Source organism: Haemorhous mexicanus, chromosome 34 (assembly GCF_027477595.1).
Source record: "Haemorhous mexicanus isolate bHaeMex1 chromosome 34, bHaeMex1.pri, whole genome shotgun sequence".
Lineage (NCBI taxonomy): Eukaryota > Metazoa > Chordata > Aves > Passeriformes > Fringillidae > Haemorhous > Haemorhous mexicanus.
In genome coordinates, this window is record NC_082374.1 from 1,775,084 (window position 1) to 1,795,216 (window position 20,133).

Genomic DNA, 20,133 nt, shown 5'->3' on the forward strand with positions numbered 1-20,133 from the left:
GCTTTTTGGGGCGAAATCGGGGAGGGTTTAGGGGATTTAGGGGCATTTTAGGGAGGTTTTAGGGAGGGTTTTGGGGGTCTCACCTGAGCCTGGTGGCATTTTTGGGGTGCTCAGGTGTGTTTGAGTCAGCCCTGTCTGAAATCACCCCCAAATCGGAGATTTTGGGGCGATTTTGGATGGTTTTGGGGCAAAATCGGGGAGGTTTTAGGGGGTTTAGGGGCATTTTACGGGGTTTTAGGGGGGATTTTGGGGAGGTTTGGGGGGTTTAAGGGAGGTTTGGGGGATTTTGGGGGGTAATTTTTTTGGGATTTGGGGAATTTTGGCGGATCTTAGGCATTTAAGGGAATTTTCGGGAATTTTGGGGAAGTTTTGGAGTTTCCTCTACACCTGGGGGGGTCTTTGGGGTTCACCATTAAACCCAGAACTCCTCCCACCGCCTCCCCCTCTCATTCACTGCCGCGCCGGGGCTTTGGGGACATTTTTGGGATTTTTTGGGTTTTTTTGGGATTTTTTTGGGGATTTTTTTTGGGATTTTGGGCTTCCAACAAAACCAGCGGAACTCAAGTTCGAGGAAACACGTGACACCCGGAAGCGACGCACCACCGGAAGTGGCCGGAAGGCGCGGAGGGGACACCGGAAGTAGGGAGGCCACGCGGCGGCGCCGGGATGGGGCGGCCCGGGAAGGTCGGGGGGGAAAAATCGGGAAAAATTCGGGAAAAAACGGAAAAAAACCGGGAGAAACCGGGAGAAACCGGGATGGGGAAGGCTCAGGGGAGGGAAATGGCGGGGGGAGGGCGGAATGAGGCGGGAGGGGCGAAAAAAGTGGCGGGATCGCCCACGGTCGGGAACCGTGAGGGGGAAAAACCCCAAAAATTTGGGAATCGTGAGGGAAAAAAAAAATCTCAAATTTTGGGAATCGTGAGGGAAAAAAATCCCAAATTTTGGGGATCGTGAGGGGAAAAGTGCGATCGAAGGGGAGGGGGTCTCGGAATTCCCCAATTTTGGGGTTTTTAACCCATTTTGGGGTCAAAAATTGGAATTTTAGGGTCGGGGGGGCTGGAAATTCCCGGATTTTGGGGTTTCTCTGCTGGAAATTTGGGATCAGAATTCCCAAATGTTGGGATTTTTTTAGGATAATTTTGGATATTTTGGGATAATTTCGTTTTTTTTTCCCTCCCCAGAGCCGTTTCCAGCGCGATTCGGGGCTGAAAATTCCCGAAAATTTGGGGTTTCCAGCCCATTTTGGGGTCAAAAATTGGAATTTACGGGTCGGGAGGGGCTGGAAATTCCCGGATTTTAGGCTGGAAATTCCCGGATTTTGGGGCTTCTCAGGATCCCAATTGCCAGAATTGCCAAAATTGGGGATAATTTAGGATAATTTGTGATAATTTATGCTAATTTATGCTAATTTCGCCCCTCCCAGAGCCGTTTCCAGCGGCAGCGCTCGGAGCAGGAGTTCGGCTCCGTCCCGCACTCCTTCCTGTTCCCAGCCGGGATTTGGGATATTTATTACAATTTATGATGCTTTGTGCTAATTTATGCTAATTTATGCCAATTTACGCTAATTTATGCTAATCACAGAGCCGGTTCCAGCGGCAGCAGCGGGCTCAGGCCCAGCAGCGCTCGGAGCAGGAGTTCGGCTCCGTCCAGCACTCCTTCGTGTTCCCAGCCGGGATTTGGGGATCGTTTGGGATATCTATGCTAATTTATGCTAATTTATGCTAATCCCAGAGCCGGTTCCAGCGGCAGCAGCGGGCTCAGGCGCGGCAGCGCTCGGAGCAGGAGTTCGGCTCCGTCCCGCACTCCTTCGTGTTCCCAGCCGGGATTTGGGGATCGTTTGGGATATCTATGCTAATTTATGCTAATTTATGCTAATTTCAGAGCCGGTTCCAGCGGCAGCAGCGGGCGCAGGCGCGGCAGCGCTCGGAGCAGGAGTTCGGCTCCGTCCCGCACTCCTTCCTGTTCCCAGCCGGGATTTGGGATATTTATTATACTTTATGCTAATCTATGCTAATTTATGCTAATCCCAGAGCCGATTCCAGCGGCAGCAGCGGGCGCAGGCGCGGCAGCGCTCGGAGCAGGAGTTCGGCTCCGTCCCGCACTCCTTCGTGTTCCCAGCCGGGATTTGGGGATCGTTTGGGATATCTATGCTAATTTATGCTAATTTATGCTAATTTCAGAGCCGGTTCCAGCGGCAGCAGCGGGCGCAGGCGCGGCAGCGCTCGGAGCAGGAGTTCGGCTCCGTCCCGCACTCCTTCCTGTTCCCAGCCGGGATTTGGGATATTTATTATACTTTATGCTAATCTATGCTAATTTATGCTAATCCCAGAGCCGATTCCAGCGGCAGCAGCGGGCGCAGGCGCGGCAGCGCTCGGAGCAGGAGTTCGGCTCCGTCCCGCACTCCTTCCTGTTCCCAGCCGGGATTTGGGATATTTATTATACTTTATGCTAATCTATGCTAATTTATGCTAATCCCAGAGCCGATTCCAGCGGCAGCAGCGGGCTCAGGCCCGGCAGCGCTCGGAGCAGGAGTTCGGCTCCGTCCCGCACTCCTTCGTGTTCCCAGCCGGGATTTGGGGATCGTTTGGGATATCTATGCTAATTTATGCTAATTTATGCTAATTTCAGAGCCGGTTCCAGCGGCAGCAGCGGGCGCAGGCGCGGCAGCGCTCGGAGCAGGAGTTCGGCTCCGTCCCGCACTCCTTCCTGTTCCCAGCCGGGATTTGGGATATTTATTATACTTTATGCTAATCTATGCTAATTTATGCTAATCCCAGAGCCGATTCCAGCGGCAGCAGCGGGCGCAGGCGCGGCAGCGCTCGGAGCAGGAGTTCGGCTCCGTCCCGCACTCCTTCCTGTTCCCAGCCGGGATTTGGGATATTTATTATACTTTATGCTAATCTATGCTAATTTATGCTAATCCCAGAGCCGATTCCAGCGGCAGCAGCGGGCGCAGGCGCGGCAGCGCTCGGAGCAGGAGTTCGGCTCCGTCCCGCACTCCTTCCTGTTCCCAGCCGGGATTTGGGATATTTATTATACTTTATGCTAATCTATGCTAATTTATGCTAATCCCAGAGCCGATTCCAGCGGCAGCAGCGGGCTCAGGCCCGGCAGCGCTCGGAGCAGGAGTTCGGCTCCGTCCCGCACTCCTTCGTGTTCGCGCGCGGCCGCCCCGGGAGGAGCCTCAGGAGCCTCTGCCGGGACCTGCGCAGGGTCCTGGAGCCCTTCACGGCCAGGAGCCTGCAGGTGACACCTGGGGACACACCTGGGGACACACCTGGGCACACCTGGGGACACCTGGGACACACCTGGGGACAGCTGGGATTGCTGGGATTGGAGACATTGGGACACTGGGAATGGCCTCAGGAGGGTCCTGGAGCCCTTCACGTCCAGGAGCCTGCAGGTGACACCTGGGGACACACCTGGGGACACACCTGGGGACACACCTGGGACACACCTGGGGACACACCTGGGACATTGGGATCGCTGGGTTTGGGGGCATTGGGACACTGGGAATGGCCTCAGGAGGGTCCTGGAGCCCTTCAGGGCCAGGAGCCTGCAGGTGACACCTGGGGACACACCTGGGCACACCTGGGACACACCTGGGGACACACCTGGGCACACCTGGGGACACCTGGGACACACCTGGGACATTGGGATCGCTGGGATTGGGGACATTGGGACACTGGGAATGGCCTCAGGAGGGTCCTGGAGCCCTTCACGGCCAGGAGCCTGCAGGTGACACCTGGGGACACACCTGGGCACACCTGGGGACACACCTGGGGACACACCTGGGACATTGGGATCGCTGGGTTTGGGGACATTGGGACACTGGGAATGGCCTCAGGAGGGTCCTGGAGCCCTTCACGTCCAGGAGCCTGCAGGTGACACCTGGGGACACACCTGGGGACACACCTGGGGACACACCTGGGACACACCTGGGGACACACCTGGGACATTGGGATCGCTGGGTTTGGGGGCATTGGGACACTGGGAATGGCCTCAGGAGGGTCCTGGAGCCCTTCAGGGCCAGGAGCCTGCAGGTGACACCTGGGGACACACCTGGGCACACCTGGGACACACCTGGGGACACACCTGGGCACACCTGGGGACACCTGGGACACACCTGGGACATTGGGATCGCTGGGATTGGGGACATTGGGACACTGGGAATGGCCTCAGGAGGGTCCTGGAGCCCTTCACGGCCAGGAGCCTGCAGGTGACACCTGGGGACACACCTGGGCACACCTGGGGACACACCTGGGACACACCTGGGGACACACCTGGGACATTGGGATCGCTGGGTTTGGGGACATTGGGACACTGGGAATGGCCTCAGGAGGGTCCTGGAGCCCTTCAGGGCCAGGAGCCTGCAGGTGACACCTGGGGACACACCTGGGGACACCTGGGGACACCTGGGGACACACCTGGGCACACCTGGGGCACACCTGGGACACACCTGGGACATTGCGGACACACCTGGGACACTGGGAATGGCTTCAGGACAGGATTTTCCTGGAATTCCAGGGGTTTTTTCCTCAGGAGTTTCAAGGTTTCTTTTCCAGGAATTCTGGGACTGAGGAATTTGGGGATTGAGGAATTTTGGGATTGAGGAATTTGGGATCTCAGAAATTTGGAATTGAGGAATTTGGGACTGAGGAATTTTGGGATTGAGGAATTTTGGGATTGAGAAATTTTCGGATTGAGGAATTTAGGATCTCAGGAATTTTGGGACTGAGGAATTTGGGATCTCGGGAATTTTGGGATCTGAGGAATTTTGGGCTGAGGAATTTTGGAATTGAGGAATTTGGGATCTCAGGAATTTGGGATCTGAGGAGTTTTGGACTGAGGAATTTGGGATCTCAGGAATTTTGGGATCTCAGGAATTTTGGGACTGAGGATTTTTGGGACTGAGGAATTTGGGATCTGAGGAATTTGGGATTGAGGAATTTGGGATCTGAGGAATTTTGGGCTGAGGAATTTTGGGACTGAGGAATTTGGGATCTCAGGAATTTGGGATCTCAGGAATTCCAGAATTGAGGAATTTGGGATCTGAGGATTTTTGGGATTGAGGAATTTAGGATCTGAGAAATTTTAGGCTGAGGAATTTGGGATCTGAGGAATTCTGGGATCTCAGGATTTTTGGATCTCAAGATTTTTGGGACTGAGGAATTTTGGGATCTCAGGAATTTTGGGACTGAGGAATTTGGGATCTGAGGAATTCTGGGATCTCAGGATTTTTGGATCTCAAGATTTTTGGGACTGAGGAATTTTGGGATCTCAGGAATTTTGGGACTGAGGAATTTGGGATCTGAGGAATTTGGGACTGAGGAATTTGGGATCTGAGGAATTCTGGGATCTCAGGATTTTTGGATCTCAAGATTTTTGGGACTGAGCAATTTGGGATCTCAGGAATTTTGGGACTGAGGAATTTTGGGACTGAGGAATTTGGGACTGAGGAATTTGGGATCTGAGGAATTTTGGATCTCAGGAATTTGGAATTGAGGAATTTGGGATCTCAGGATTTTGGGATTGAGGAATTTGGGATCTCGGGAATTCCGGGATTGAGGAGTTTTGGATCTGAGGAATTTTGGGACTGAGGAATTTGGGATCTGAGGATTTTTGGGACTGAGGAATTTTGGGATTGAGGAATTTATAATCTCAGGATTTTTGGAATTGAGGAATTTGGGACTGAGGAATTTTGGGATCTCAGGATTTTTGGATCTCAAGATTTTTGGGACTGAGGAATTTGGGACTGAGGATTTTTGGGACTGAGGAATTTGGGATCTGAGGAATTTTGGGACTGAGGAATTTGGGATCTGAGGATTTTTGGGACTGAGGAATTTGGGACTGAGGAATTTTGGGACTGAGGAATTTGGGATCTGAGGGTTTCTGGGGTCTCAGGAGTTCTGGGATTGAGGAGTTCTGGCACTCCCAGGTGCGCCGGAGCAATTCCCTGCGGGACCTGCTGGCCGTGGCCGGGCCCTTGGGCGTGACGCAGTTCCTGGCGCTCAGCAAATCCCAGAGCGGCGTCAACCTGGTGAGAATTCCGGGAATTCCGGGAATTCTGGGAATTCCGGCAACTCCAGAGGGTCCCGAAGCCCTCCCGGCCCCAGGGGATGAGGAATTTTCCATGATTGATCCCAAATTCTGTGATGGATCCCAAAGTAAACGCTCTGATGGGGCCGGGAATTCGGGGAATTCTTTGGGGTTTGGGGTCGGGAATTTTCCAGAAATTTTTCTGGGATTTTCCCAGGATTTTTTGGGATTTTTCTGAGGATTTTCTGGGGATTTTTGGGGATTTTTCTGAGGATTTTTTGGGGGGATTTTTTGGGAATTTTCTGGAATTTTCCCAGGAATTTTCTGGGAATGTTCCCGGGATTTTTCCAGGATTTTCTGGGATGTTTTCGGGATTTTTTTGGGAATTTTCTGGGATTTTTGGGGGATTTTTTGGGATTTTTCTGAGGATTTTCTGGGATTTTTTAGGATTTTTCTGAGGATGTTCTGGGAATTTTCTGGGAATTTTCCCGGGATTTTTCCAGGATTTTCTGGGAATTTTTCTAGGAATTTTCCAGGAATTTTCTGGGATTTTTCCAGGATTTTTTTTGATTTTTTCAGAGGATTTACCCAGGATTTTTTTGGATTTTCTGGGATTTTTCCAGGAACTTTCTGGGATTTTTCCCATGTTTTTCTGGGATTTTTCCAGGAATTTTCTAAGAATTTTTTGAGATTTTTCTGAAGATTTTTCCAGGAATTTTCTGGGATTTTTCGAGGAATTTTCTGGGATTTTTCCAGGATTTTCTGGGAATTTTCTGGGATTTTTCCAGGATTTTCCCTGGGACTTTTCTGGGAATTTTCCTGGGATTTCCCCGGAATTTTTCTGGGAATTTTCCCAGGATTTTTCTGAGTCTTTTCCGAGATTTTTCCCGGACTTTTCCTGGATTTTTTTTTAAATTTTTCCCAGAAATTTCCTGGGATTTTTCAGGATTTTCCTGGGAATTTTCCCAGATTTTTTCCCAGGATTTTTCTGGATTTTTTTCAGGAGATTTTCCTGGAATTTTTCTCAGGATTTTCCGGGATTTTTTCCAGAGTTTTCCTGGGACTTTTCTAAGGATATTTCTGGGACTTTTCCAGGATTTTCCCCAGATTTTTTCTGGAATTTTTCTGGGAATTTTCCGAGGATTTTTCTGAGTCTTTTCCAAGATTTTTTCCAGGGCTTTCCTAGAGATTTTCCTGGAATTTTCCCCAGAATTTTCCTGGAATATTTTTGGAATTTTTCCCAGAATTTTCCTGAGATTTTTTAGGATCTTTCTGGGATTTTCCCCAGAATTTTTCTGGGATTTTTCTGGGAATTTTCCCAGGAATTTCCCCACAATTTCCCTGGGATTTTTCTGGGAATTTTCCCAGGAATTTCCCAGAATTTCCCTGGATTTTTCCCTTTCTGAACCTTTTCTCTTCCCCAGAAACTTTTCCGCCTCCCGGGGGGTCCCACCCTGACCTTCAAAGTGCTGCAGGTGAATCCGGCAATTTTGGGAATTTTGGGGAATTCTGGGGGGATTTTTTGGGATCCTGGGGGAGGGATTGATCCCAGGTTTTATTTTTGGGAATTCTGAGCTGGTTTGGGGGGGATTTTGTGGAGTTTTTTGGCATCAAATCCCATTTTCCCCTATTTTTTTCCCCGTTTTTCCCTTTTTTTCCCCTTTTTTCCCCATTTTTTCCCCATTTTTTCCCCATTTCCCCCCCTTTTTTCCCTTTTTTACCCTTTTTTCTCCTTTTTTCCCCATTTTACCCCATTTCCCCCCATTTTTCCCTTTCCCCCCCCCCCTTTTCCCCCATTTTTTCCCATTTTTTCCCATTTTTCCCCCATTTTCCCCATTTTTCCCCATTTTCCCCATCCCCAGCACTCCCTGATCCAGACCCTGGAGCTTTTCTTGGAATTGAATTTTTTGGGGTTTCTGGGCTGGTTTTTGATGGGATTTTTATGGGATTTGGAATATTTGAATCATTTTTTCCATGATTTAATCCCATTTTTTCCCATTTTTCCCATTTTTTCCCAGTTTTCCCCATTTTTTCCCATTTTCCACCCTCCCTACTCCATGACCTGCTCTCAGCCCTGCACTCTGCAGATTTTGGGGTTTTTTGGGGGTTTCTGGCCTGATTTTTTGGTGATTTTATGGGATTTTGGGTATTTTAATGATTTTTTTCATTATTTAATCCCATTTTTTCCATTTTTTCCCCATTTTTCCAATTTTTCCCCATTTTTCCCCATTTCCCCCCATTTTTCCCAATTTTTTCCCATTTTATTCCCCCTTTCCCCCCATTTCCCCCCAATTTTTTCCCATTTTTTCATTTTTTCCCCCATTTTTTCCCTTTTTTTCCCCATTTTTTCCCTTTTCATTCCCCATTTTCCCCATCCCCAGCACTCCCTGATCCAGACCCTGGAGTATTTCCTGGAATTGAATTTTTTGGGGATTCTGGGGCCGTTTTTGGACTTCCGGGCTGGATTTTCATGGGATTTTTTTTAAATTTTGAATATTTTAATTACTTCTTTTTCCCATTTTCCCCCTTTTTTCCCCATTCCAGCACTCCCTGCTCCATGACCTCCTCCCTGCAGGCATCACTGAGATTCTGGGGGAGTTTTGCTGATCCTGGGCTGGGTTTTAATGGGATTTTCATGGGATTTTAATGAATTTTTTCATTTTTTCCCCATTTTTTCCCATTTTCCCCCTTTTTTCCCCCCATTCCAGCACTCCCTGCTCCATGACCTGCTCCCTGCAGGCATCACTGAGATTCTGGGAGGGTTTGGGGCTCCTGGGCTGGATTTTAATGGGATTTTCATGGGATTTTAATGAATTTTTTCATTTTTTTAACCATTTTTGCCCCATTTTTTCCCATTTTCCCCCTTTTTTCCCCCATTCCAGCACTCCCTGCTCCATGACCTGCTCCCTGCAGGCATCACTGATATTCTGGGGGAGTTTGGTGATCCTGGGCTGGATTTTAATGGGATTTTAATGGGATTTTAATGGGATTTTAATGGGATTTTAATGATTTTTTTCATGATTTTAACCATTTTTCCCCCATTTTTTCCCATTTTCCCCCTTTTTTGCCCCATTCCAGCACTCCCTGCTCCATGACCTGCTCCCTGCAGACACCGCATAGATTCTGGGAGGGTTTTGCTGATCCTGGGCTGGGTTTTAATGGGATTTTAATGGGATTTTAATGAATTTTTTCATTTTTTTATCCATTTTTTCCCATTTTGCCCCTTTTTTGCCCCATTCCAGTACTCCCTGGTGCGGGACGTGCTCTCAGCCCTGCGGAGGCACCGCAGAGATTCTGGGAGGGTTCTGGTGCTGCTGGGCTGGGTTTTAATGGGATTTTAATGGGATTTCAATGAATTTTAACCATTTTTCCCCCATTTTTTCCCATTTCCCCCTTTTTTGCCCCATTCCAGCACTCCCTGGTGCGGGACGTGGTCTCAGCCCTGCGGAGGCACCGCAGAGATTCTGGGAGGGTTCTGGGGCTCCTGGGCTGGATTTTAATGGGATTTTAATGGGATTTTAATGGGATTTTAATGAATTTTTTCATGATTTTAACCATTTTTCCCCCGTTTTTTCCCATTTTGCCCCTTTTTTGCCCCACGGCAGTACTCCCTGGTGCGGGACGTGGTCTCAGCCCTGCGGAGGCACCGCATGCACGAGCAGCAGTTCCTGCACCCCCCCCTGCTGGTGCTGGGCAATCTGGGGGCCCAGGGGGGGCCGGAGCTGAGGCTGACGGCCGGGATGTTCCAGGGGATGCTGCCCACCCTCAACGTCCACAGGGTCGGGGAAGGTTCTGGAATTCCTCGGGAATTAATGGGGATTAACTGGGATTTAATGGGGAATTAATGGGGAATTAATCAGGAATAAATCTGGAATTATGTGGGAATTAATCAGGAATTAATGGGGAATTAATTGGGAATTAATGGGGAATTAATTGGGAATTAATCAGGAATAAATCTGGAATATGTGGGAATTAATTGGAAATTTTGTGGGAATTAATCGGGATTTAATCAGGAATTAATTAGGAATTAATAGGGAATTAATCAGGATTTAATTGGGAATTAATGGGGAATTAATCAGGATTTAATTGGTAATTAATTAGGAATAAATCTGGAATTATGTGGGAATTAATCAGGAATTAATTGGGAATTAATGGGGAGTTAATGGGGAATTAATCAGGAATTAATTGGGAATTATGTGGGATTTAATCGGGAATTAATGGGGAAATAATTGGGAATTAATCAGGGATTAATTGGGAATTAATCAGGAATCTGGAAGTATGTGGGATTTAATCGGGAATTAATGGGGAAACAATTGAGAATTAATGGGGAATTAATTGGGAATTAATTGGGAATTAATCAGGAATAAATTTGGAATTATATGGGAATTAATCAGGAATTAATGGGGAATTAATTGGGAATTAATGGGGAAATAATCGGGATTTAATGGGGAATTAATGGGGAATTAATTGGGAATTAATTAGAAATAAATCTGGAATTATGTGGCAATTAATCAGGAATTAATCGGGAATGAATTGGGAATTAATGGGGAATTAATTGGGAATTAATCAGGAATAAATCTGGAATTATGTGGGAATTAATCGGGAATTAATGGGGAAATCATTGAGAATTAATCAGGAATTATGTGGGAATTAATTGGGAATTAATCAGGAATAAATCTGGAATTAATTGGGAATTAATCAGAAATAAATCTGGAAGTATGTGGGATTTAATCGGGGATTAATGGGGAATTAATTGGGAATTGATCAGGAATGAATAGAGAATTTATCGGGAATTAATTGGGTATTAATGGGGAATTAATCAGGAGTTAATTGGGAATTTTCTGGGAGTTAATCAGGAGTTAATCAAGATTTAATCGGTAATTAATTGGGAATTAATCAGGATTTAATTGGGAATCAATCAGGAACTAACTGGGAATTAATGGGGAATTAATCAGGAGTTAATTGGGAGTTGTGCCAGAATTATTTGGGAATTGTCTGGGGATTACCCAGGAAATTCATCAGGAATTTTATCTGGAATCATCTGGGGATTGTTCAGGAATTATCCCAGAATTCCCGGAGAATTATCTGGGAATTATTCCGGAACTTTCTCCGGATTTTTCTGGGATTTGGGAATTTGGGAATGGGGGAAAACGAGGATTTGGGGTCTGGAGGGGTTTGGGGTGAGGAGGGGCAGCAAGAGGCGGTTTGGGCTGTGGGAAAAGGGGATTTTTCCCTTTTTGCCCCCATTTTTTCCCGTTTTTCCCCTCATTTTCCCCATTTTTTCCCATTTTTCCCCTCCTTTTCCCCATTTTTTTCCCCTTTTCCCCATTTTTTCCCGTTTTTCCCATTTTTTCCCCGTTTTTCCCCCCCAGGTGAACCTGAACTCCATCCGCCGCTGTTTGCTGATCTCCTACGAGGCCGAGTCGCGGCTGCTGGAGCTGCGGCACTAGTGAGAGCCCAGCCCCCATCCCAGAACCCCCAAAATTCCTGAGTTCCCAAAATCCCAAAGTCTGAATTCCCAAAATCCCAAAGTCCTGAATTCCCAAAATCCCGAAATCCCGAATCCTGAATTCCCAAAATCCCAAATCCTGAATTCCTGAATTCCCAAATCCTGAATTCCCAAAATCCCAAATCCTGAAGTCCCAAAATCCCAAAATCCTGAATTCCCAAAATCCCAAATCCTGAATTCCTGAATTCCCAAATCCTGAATTCCCAAAATCCCAAATCCTGAAGTCCCAAAATCCCAAAATCCTGAATTCCCAAAATCCCGAATCCTGAATTCCCAAAATCCCAAAATCCTGAATTCCCAAAATCCCAAAGTTCTGAAATCCCAAAGTCCCAAAATCCCAAATTCTGAATTCCCAAAATCCCAAAGTCCTGAATTCTCAAATTCCTCAGTTCCTGAATTCCCAAAGTCCTGAATTCCCAAAGTCCTGAATTCTCAAAATCCCGAATTCCCAAAGTTCTGAATTCCCAAATTCCCAAAATCCTGAATTCCCCAATTGCCAGAGTCCCAAATCCCTAAATTCCCCAAATCCCAAATTCCCAAAATCCCAAATTTCTGAATTCCCAAAGTCCCTAAACCCTGAATTCCCAAAATCCTGAATTCCCAAAGTCCTGAAGCCCCAAATTCCCGAATCTTGAATTCTCCAATTCCCCAAATCCTGAATTCCCAAATTCCCAAAGTCCCCAAATTCCCGAATTCCCAAATTCCCCAAATCTCAATTTCCTGAACTCCCATTTTCCCAGGATTTTCCCCATTTTTCCCCCATTTTTTTCCATTTTTCCAGGATTTTCCCAGGATTTTTCCCAAATTCCCGTGGTTTTCCCCCAATTCCAGCAGTTCCCAGCTGGTTCCCCATCCCCAAATTCCCATTTCTCCCTGTTTTCCCCCATTTTTCCCTGGATTTTTCCCTGGATTTTCCCATTTTTCCCAGGATTTTTCCCTGTTTTTTTCCCAGATTTTTCCCTGTTTTCCCCCATTTTTCCCCCATTTTCCCCGGATTTTTCCCCCATTTTTCCCTGGATTTTTCCCGGATTTTTCCCTGTTTTTTCCCCGTTTTCCCCTATTTTCCCCCCATTTTTCCCTGGATTTTCCCTGGATTTTTCCCTGTTTTCCCCCATTTTTCCCTGGATTTTTCCCTGGATTTTCCCCCCATTTTCCCGGATTTTTCCCTGGTTTTTCCCCGTTTTCCCCTATTTTTCCCTGGATTTTCCCTGGATTTTTCCCCGTTTTCCCCCATTTTCCCCATTTTTCCCGAGTTTTCCTTGGTTTTTCCCCATTTTTCCCCGTTTTCCCCCATTTCCCCATTTTCCCAGGATTTTCCCCAATTTCCCCGTTTCCCCCATTCCAGCAGTGTCCAGGTGGTGCCCGTGGGGCTCAGCCGGGGGATCCGGAAAATTCTCCAGGAGAAATTCCCCGACCTGGGCAGGATGGACGACGTCAGCCAGCTGCTCACAGGGTATGGGGACACTGCAGGGGACATTGGGGACACCTTGGGGACATTGGGGACATCCTGGGGACATTGGGGACACCTTGGGGACATTGGGGACATCCTGGGGACATTGGGGACACCTTGGGGACATTGGGGACATCCTGGGGACATTGGGGACACCTTGGGGACATCACAGGGACATCCTGGGCAGGATGGACGACGTCAGCCAGCTGCTCACAGGGTATGGGGACACTGCAGGGGACATCACAGGGTACCTTGGGGACATTGGGGACACTGCAGGGGACAACTTGGGGACACCCTGGGGACATTGGGGACACTGCAGGGGACACCTTGGGGACATCACAGGGACATCTTGAGGACAGCCTGGGCAGGATGGACGACGTCAGCCAGCTGCTCACAGGGTACCTTGGGGACATTGGGGACACCTTGGGGACAGCTTGGGGACATCACAGGGACATCCTGGGTAGGATGGATGACGTCAGCCAGCTGCTCACCGGGTATGGGGACACTGCAGGGGACATTGGGGACACTGCAGGGGACATTGGGGACATCACAGGGACATCTTGGGGACAGCCTGGGCAGGATGGACGACGTCAGCCAGCTGCTCACAGGGTACCTGGGGACACCTTGGGGACAGCTTGGGGACATCACAGGGACATTGGGGGCATCCTGGGGACATCACAGGGACACCTTGGGGACAGCCTGGGGACATCGGGGACACTGCAGGGGACACCTTGGGGACCTTGGGGACATCCTGGGCAGGATGGATGACAGCTGCTCACTGGGTATGGGGACATTGGGGACGTGTCCAGAGATGTCACCTGTCCCCTCCCTAGGGATGTTGTTCTGTCCCAGAGGTGTCACTTGTCCCTGTGTCCCTTTCCCTGTTCCCCACAGGTGTCCCTGTCCCCCCAGGGACGCTGTGCTGTCCCTGTGTCCCTGTCCCTGTCCCCTCAGGGACGCCAGGCTGTCCCTGTGTCCCTGTCCCTGTCCCCCTGTCACTGTCCCTGTCCCTGTGTCCCTGTCCCTGTGTCCCTGTCCCCATGTCACTGTCCCTGTCACTGTCCCCCTGTCCCTGTTCCCCTGTCCCTGTGTCACTGTCCCTGTCCCCATGTCACTGTCCCTGTCCCTGTCCCCTCAGGGACGCCGGGCTGTCCCTGTCCCTGTGTCCCTGTCCCTGTCCCCCTGTCACTGTCCCTGTCCCCATGTCACTGTCCCTGTGTCCCTGTCCCTGTCCCCCTGTCCCTGTCCCTGTCCCCCTGTCCCTGTCACTGTCCCTGTCCCCCCAGGGATGCCGGGCTGTCCCTGTGTCCCTGTCCCTGTCCCTGTGTCCCTGTCACTGTGTCCCTGTCCCTGTGTCCCTGTCCCCCTGTCACTGTCCCTGTCCCTGTCCCCCCAGGGACGCCGGGCTGTCCGAGAGCGAGGCGGAGCCGGACGGGTCCCAGAACGTTCTGGAACTGCCCCAGAACTGCGCCGGGCGCGGCAACGCCGTGACACTGCAGAGTGCCATCAGACTGACCGAGGTGACACTGGGGACATCACTGGGGACATTGGGGACACTGGGGACATTGGGGTGACACTGCAGAGTGCCATCAGACTGACCGAGGTGACACTGGGGACATCACTGGGGACACTGGGGTGACACTGCAGAGTGCCATCAGACTGACCGAGGTGACACTGGGGACACTGGGGTGACACTGCAGAGTGCCATCAGACTGACCGAGGTGACACTGGGGACATCACTGGGGTGACACTGGGGACATTGGGGTGACACTGCAGAGTGCCATCAGACTGACCGAGGTGAAACTGAGGGGACAGTGGGGACATTGGGGACATTGGGGTGACACACGGGGGGTTGGGGACAGGTGGGGGCGGTGCCCAGGTGACACCGCAGCTCACCGGGGTCCCCTGTGTGTCCCCTCTGTCCGTCTGTCCTTCTGTCCCTGTCCCCCTGTTTGTCCGTGTCTGTCTGTCCCCCTGTCTATCCCTCTGTCCCCTGTCCCTGTCCCTTTGTCCCCCTCTCTGTCCCTGTCCCTGTCCCTGTCCCCCTGTCTGTCCCTGTCCCCTGTCCCTGTCCCTGTCCCCTGTCCCAGATCGGGCCCCGTCTGACGCTGCAGCTGCTGAAGGTGGAGGAGGGGCTGGGCCAGGGCAACGTCCTGTACCACGGCCTGGGTGAGTGACACACCTGGGACAGGTGAGGGACACCTGGGGACAGGTGAGGGACACCTGGGGACACCTGGGGACAGGTGAGGGACACCTGGGGACAGGGCAACGTCCTGTACCACGGCCTGGGTGAGTGACACACCTGGGGACAGGTGAGGGACACACCTGGGACAGGTGAGGGACACCTGGGGACAGGGCAACGTCCTGTACCACGGCCTGGGTGAGTGACACACCTGGCACAGGTGAGGGACACCTGGGGACACACCTGGGACAGGTGAGGGACACACCTGGGGACACACCTGGGACAGGTGAGGGACACACCTGGGGACATCTGGGGACACACCTGGGCCAGGGCAACGTCCTGTACCACGGCCTGGGTGAGTGACACACCTGGGGACAGGTGAGGGACACACCTGGGGACACACCTGGGGACACACCTGGGGACACACCTGGGGACAGGTGAGGGACACCTGGGGACACACCTGGGGACACACCTGGGACAGGGCGAAGTCCTGTACCACGGCCTGGGTGAGTGACACACCTGGGGACAGGTGAGGGACACACCTGGGACAGGTGAGGGACACCTGGGGACACACGGGGACACACCTGGGGACAGGTGAGGGACACCTGGGGACAGGTGAGGGACAGGGCAACATCCTGTACCACAGCCTGGGTGAGTGACACACCTGGGGACAGGTGAGGGACACCTGGGGACACACCTGGGACAGGGCAACGTCCTGTACCACGGCCTGGGTGAGTGACACACTGGGGACAGGTGAGGGACACCTGGGGACACACCTGGGACAGGTGAGGGACACACCAGGGGACACCTGGAACAGTGTGAGGTGGATCTCACCTCCACTTAGGTGTGTCCCAGGTGTGACCCAGGTGTGTCACAGTCCCAGGTGTGCCCAGGTGTGCCCAGGTGTGTCACAGTCCCAGGTGTGCCCAGGTGTGTCTCAGGTGTGCCCAGGTGTGTCCCAGGTGTGTCTCAGGTGTGCCCAGGTGTGTCCCAGGTGTGTCCCAGGTGTGTCTCAGGTGTGTCTCAGGTGTGCCCAGGTGTGAGCCAGGTGTGCCCAGCTGTGCCCAGGTGTGAGCCAGGTGTGACTCAGGTGTGCCCAGGTGTGTCCCAGGTGTGCCCAGGTGTGAGCCAGGTGTGTTCTGCCCGCAGCCCCCAAAGGTGAGGAGGAGCTGCGGGAGCTGCAGGTGCGGCGCGAGCGGCGGCTGCAGGTGAGGGCGGAGCGGCGGCGGCAGCAGGAGCAGAACCTGGAGAGGAAACGGCAGCAGAGGGAGCGGCACAGGTGAGACACCTGGGACAGGTGGGACACCTGGGACAGGTGGGACTGGGACAGGTGGGACTGGGACAGGTGGGACTGGGACAGGTGAGACAGCTGGGACAGGTGGGACTGGGACAGCTGGGACAGGTGGGACTGGGACAGGTGAGACACCTGGGACAGGTGAGACTGGGACAGGTGAGACACCTGGGACAGGTGAGACAGCTGGGACAGGTGGGACTGGGACAGGTGAGACACCTGGGACAGGTGAGACAGCTGGGACTGGGACAGGTGGGACAGGTGAGATAGGTGATACTGGGACAGGTGAGATGGCTGGGACAAGTGAGACTTGGACAGGTGGGACAGGGACAGGTGGGACAGGGACAGGTGAGACAGGGACAGGTGAGCCTGGGACAGGTGAGCCTGGGACAGGTGAGAGCTCAAGTGTGCCAGGGACACAGGTGAGGGTGACCGGGGGCTCCCAGGTGAGGAGGGTGACACAGGTGAGCAGAGAAAGGTGCCACAGGTGAGGACAGGAAGGTGACACAGGTGAGGACAGGAAGATGCCACAGGTGAGGCTCCCCCAGGTGAGGCTCCCCCAGGTGTCCCTTCACCTGTCCCTCACCTGTCTCTCCCCAGAGAGCGCAGCCTGGCCGGGATGGGCCGGGCCCCAGGTGGCCCCACAGGTGGCCCAGGTGGCCCCACAGGTGCCAGCGGAGGTGACAGCGACGTCGAGGACCCCGGCGCACCTGAGGCAGGTGAGGCCGAGGCGTCGGACGAGGACGAGGCCGAATATTACAGACAGGAGCTGGGGGAGGAGCCTGACACAGGTGAGCCTGGGGGGGGCCAGGTGAGCCTGGGGGGGACCAAGGGGAATTTGGGGGGTCCAGGTGAGGTTTGGGGGGGTCCCAGGTGAGGTTTGGGGGGTTCCAGGTGAGGTTTGGGGTGTTCCAGGTGAGGTTTGGGGTGTCCCAGGTGAGGTTTGGGGGTGTCCCAGGTGAGGTTTGGGGGGTTCAGGTGAGGTTTGGGGTGTTCCAGGTGAGGTTTGGGGTGTTCCAGGTGAGGTTTGGGGGGTCCAGGTGAGGTTTGGGGAGTTCCAGGTGAGGTTTGGGGTGTTCCAGGTGAGGTTTGGGGGGTCCAGGTGAGGTTTGGGGTGTTCCAGGTGAGGTTTGGGGTGTGCCAGGTGAGGTTTGGGGGGTCCAGGTGAGGTTTGGGGGGTCCAGGTGAGGTTTGGGATGTTCCAGGTGAGGTTTGGGGTGTTCCAGGTGAGGTTTGGGGGGTCCAGGTGAGGTTTGGGGGATCCAGGTGAGGTTTGGGGTGTGCCAGGTGAGGTTTGGGGGGTCCAGGTGAGGTTTGGGGGGTCCAGGTGAGGTTTGGGGTGTTCCAGGTGGGGTTTGGGGGGTCCAGGTGAGGTTTGGGGTGTTCCAGGTGAGGTTTGGGGGGTCCAGGTGAGGTTTGGGGGGTCCAGGTGAGGTTTGGGCTGTTCCAGGTGAGGTTTGGGGAGTTCCAGGTGAGGTCTGGGGTGTTCCAGGTGGGGTTTGGGGGGTCCAGGTGAGTTGAGGGGAACTCAGGTGAATTTTGGGCTGTTCCAGGTGAGTTTTGGGGGTCCAGGTGAGGTTTGGGGTATTCCAGGTGAGTTTTGGGGTGTTCCAGGTGATTTTGGGGTGTTCCAGATGAGTTTTGGGGTGTTCCAGGTGATTTTGGGGTGTTCCAGGTGAGTTCCCCTCCCCGGAAGTGGCTGATGACACCAAAATTCTGAATTTCCGTGATTTGGGATTCAAGTAAACGCTCTGACACTTCCGGGGCCCTCCCGCCACCCCAAACCCCCAAATTTTATCCCTCAGCTCCTTTTTTTTCTCTCCCCAAACCCTTTTTATTCCCCCAAATCCCAAAGTTTCCCCCCCAAATCCCATTTTTTCCCCCTAAATCCCAATTTTTCCCCTAAATCCCAGTTTTTTTCCCCCTAAATCCCAATTTTATTCTCCCAAACGCCAATTTTATTCTCCCAAATCCCATTTTTATTCCCCTAAATCCAATCTTTTCCCCCTAAATCCCAATTTTATTCCCCAGATCCCATTTTTATTCCCCTAAATCCCAATTTTTTCCTCCCAAATCCCAATTTTATTCTCCCAAACGCCAATTTTATTCTCCCAAATCCCAATTTTATTCTCCCAAATCCCATTTTTATTCCCCCAAATCCCATTTTTATTCCCCTAAATCCCAATTTTTCCCCTTAAATCCCATTTTTTCCCCCTCTAAATTCCCATTTTTCCCCCTTTTCCCCCCAGATTTGTTCCCTGGCTGCTCCAAGAGGAAGCGAAGCCCCTCGGCCGCGCCCCGAGCCCGGAAACGACGGAAGAGGAGCCCAAAATCCACCCCTGGAACCCCAAAATTCACCCCTGGAACCCCAAAATCCACCCCTGGAACCCCAAAATTCACCCCTGGAACCCCAAAATCCACCCCTGGAACCCCAAAATCCACCCCTGGATCCCAAAAATTCCACCCAGGAACACAAAAATCCCACCCAGGACACCCCAAAAACCCCAAATCCCACCCAGGAACCCCCAAATCCCGCCCTGGAAATCCCAAATTTCATCCTGGCACCCCAAAATCCCAACGGGGAACCCCAAAATCCCATCCTGGATCCCAAAAATCCACACCTGGCACCCCAAAATTCCATCCTGGATCCCAAAAATCCACACCTGGCACCCCAAAATCCCATCCTGGATCCCAAAAATCCACACCTGGCACCCCAAAATCCCACCCAGGACACCCCAAAACTCCCAAATCCCACCCCAGCAAAGCTGGAACCCCCAAATCCCAACGGGAAACCCCAAAATCCCACCCAGGACACCCCAAAAACCCCAAATCCCACCCAGGAACCCCCAAATCCCGCCCTGGAAATCCCAAATTTCATCCTGGCACCCCAAAATCCCAACGGGGAACCCCAAAATCCCATCCTGGATCCCAAAAATCCACACCTGGCACCCCAAAATCCCACCCAGGACACCCCAAAAACCCCAAATCCCACCCCAGGAAAGCTGGAACCCCCAAATCCCAACGGGAAACCCCAAAATCCCACCCAGGACACCCCAAAAACCCCAAATCCCACCGGGGGAAGCTCCTGAGCCCCCGGAAAATCCCAAATTTCCCTCGGCCAGGACAGGCCCGGAAAAGGAAAAATTGAGAGGGGGGAAAAAAATTTGGGGAATTTTGGGACCCCCCCCGATCCCGCCGGGGTCGGGAATTTGGGGGCTCTGGGCGGATTTTGGGATTTCCAGGGGAATTTTGGGATCCCCCAAAGCCCCCCCGTGTTCCCATTCCGGCTTTTCCCTGCTGGGATCCCCCAAAATCCGGGAAAATCACCCCAAAAAAAAAGTGGGAGAACGGAAGAAAAGGGGAACAATCCCAAAAAATGGGAAAAAAATCCTAGAAAAATGGGGAAAAAATCCCCAAAAAGGTGAAAAACCGGCGGGAATAAAGTTGGATCCACCCCAGGAACTCGTGTCGCTCTTTTTTTCCGGGAAAAATTTCACTTTTCTACCCCAAATCTCGTTTTTCTACCCCCAAAAATCCCATTTCCCATCCAAAATTCCCACTTTCCTCCCCAAAAAATTCCCATTTTCCCCCCAAATTTCCCAATTTCCCACCCAAAATCCCCAAATTCCCATTTTCCCCCCCAAAATCCCCAAATTCTCATC

At 51.8% G+C, this 20,133-nt stretch overlaps 1 protein-coding gene across 16 annotated transcripts; it reads left to right on the forward strand.

The window, feature by feature from the left end:
• Window positions 1-543: 543 nt before the first annotated feature.
• On the forward strand, window positions 544-19,933 carry PPAN (peter pan homolog). Of its 16 annotated transcripts, none has more exons than XM_059872184.1 (14): window positions 612-684; window positions 3,076-3,246; window positions 5,939-6,040; window positions 7,464-7,514; window positions 9,645-9,818; window positions 11,412-11,488; window positions 12,894-13,001; window positions 14,395-14,518; window positions 15,089-15,167; window positions 16,330-16,459; window positions 17,072-17,262; window positions 18,721-19,029; window positions 19,093-19,181; window positions 19,263-19,933. In XM_059872184.1, exons 1-14 carry the CDS (start codon window positions 667-669, stop codon window positions 19,617-19,619), a joined length of 1,980 nt encoding a protein of 659 aa, XP_059728167.1. In that variant the 5' UTR covers window positions 612-666; the 3' UTR covers window positions 19,620-19,933. The 16 variants fall into 16 exon arrangements, with proteins under 16 accessions (XP_059728161.1, XP_059728167.1, XP_059728165.1 ...); XM_059872182.1 differs by having other exon boundaries at window positions 19,093-19,134; window positions 19,177-19,933; XM_059872183.1 differs by having other exon boundaries at window positions 613-684; window positions 18,721-19,092; window positions 19,135-19,181.
• Window positions 19,934-20,133: the final 200 nt, after the last annotated feature.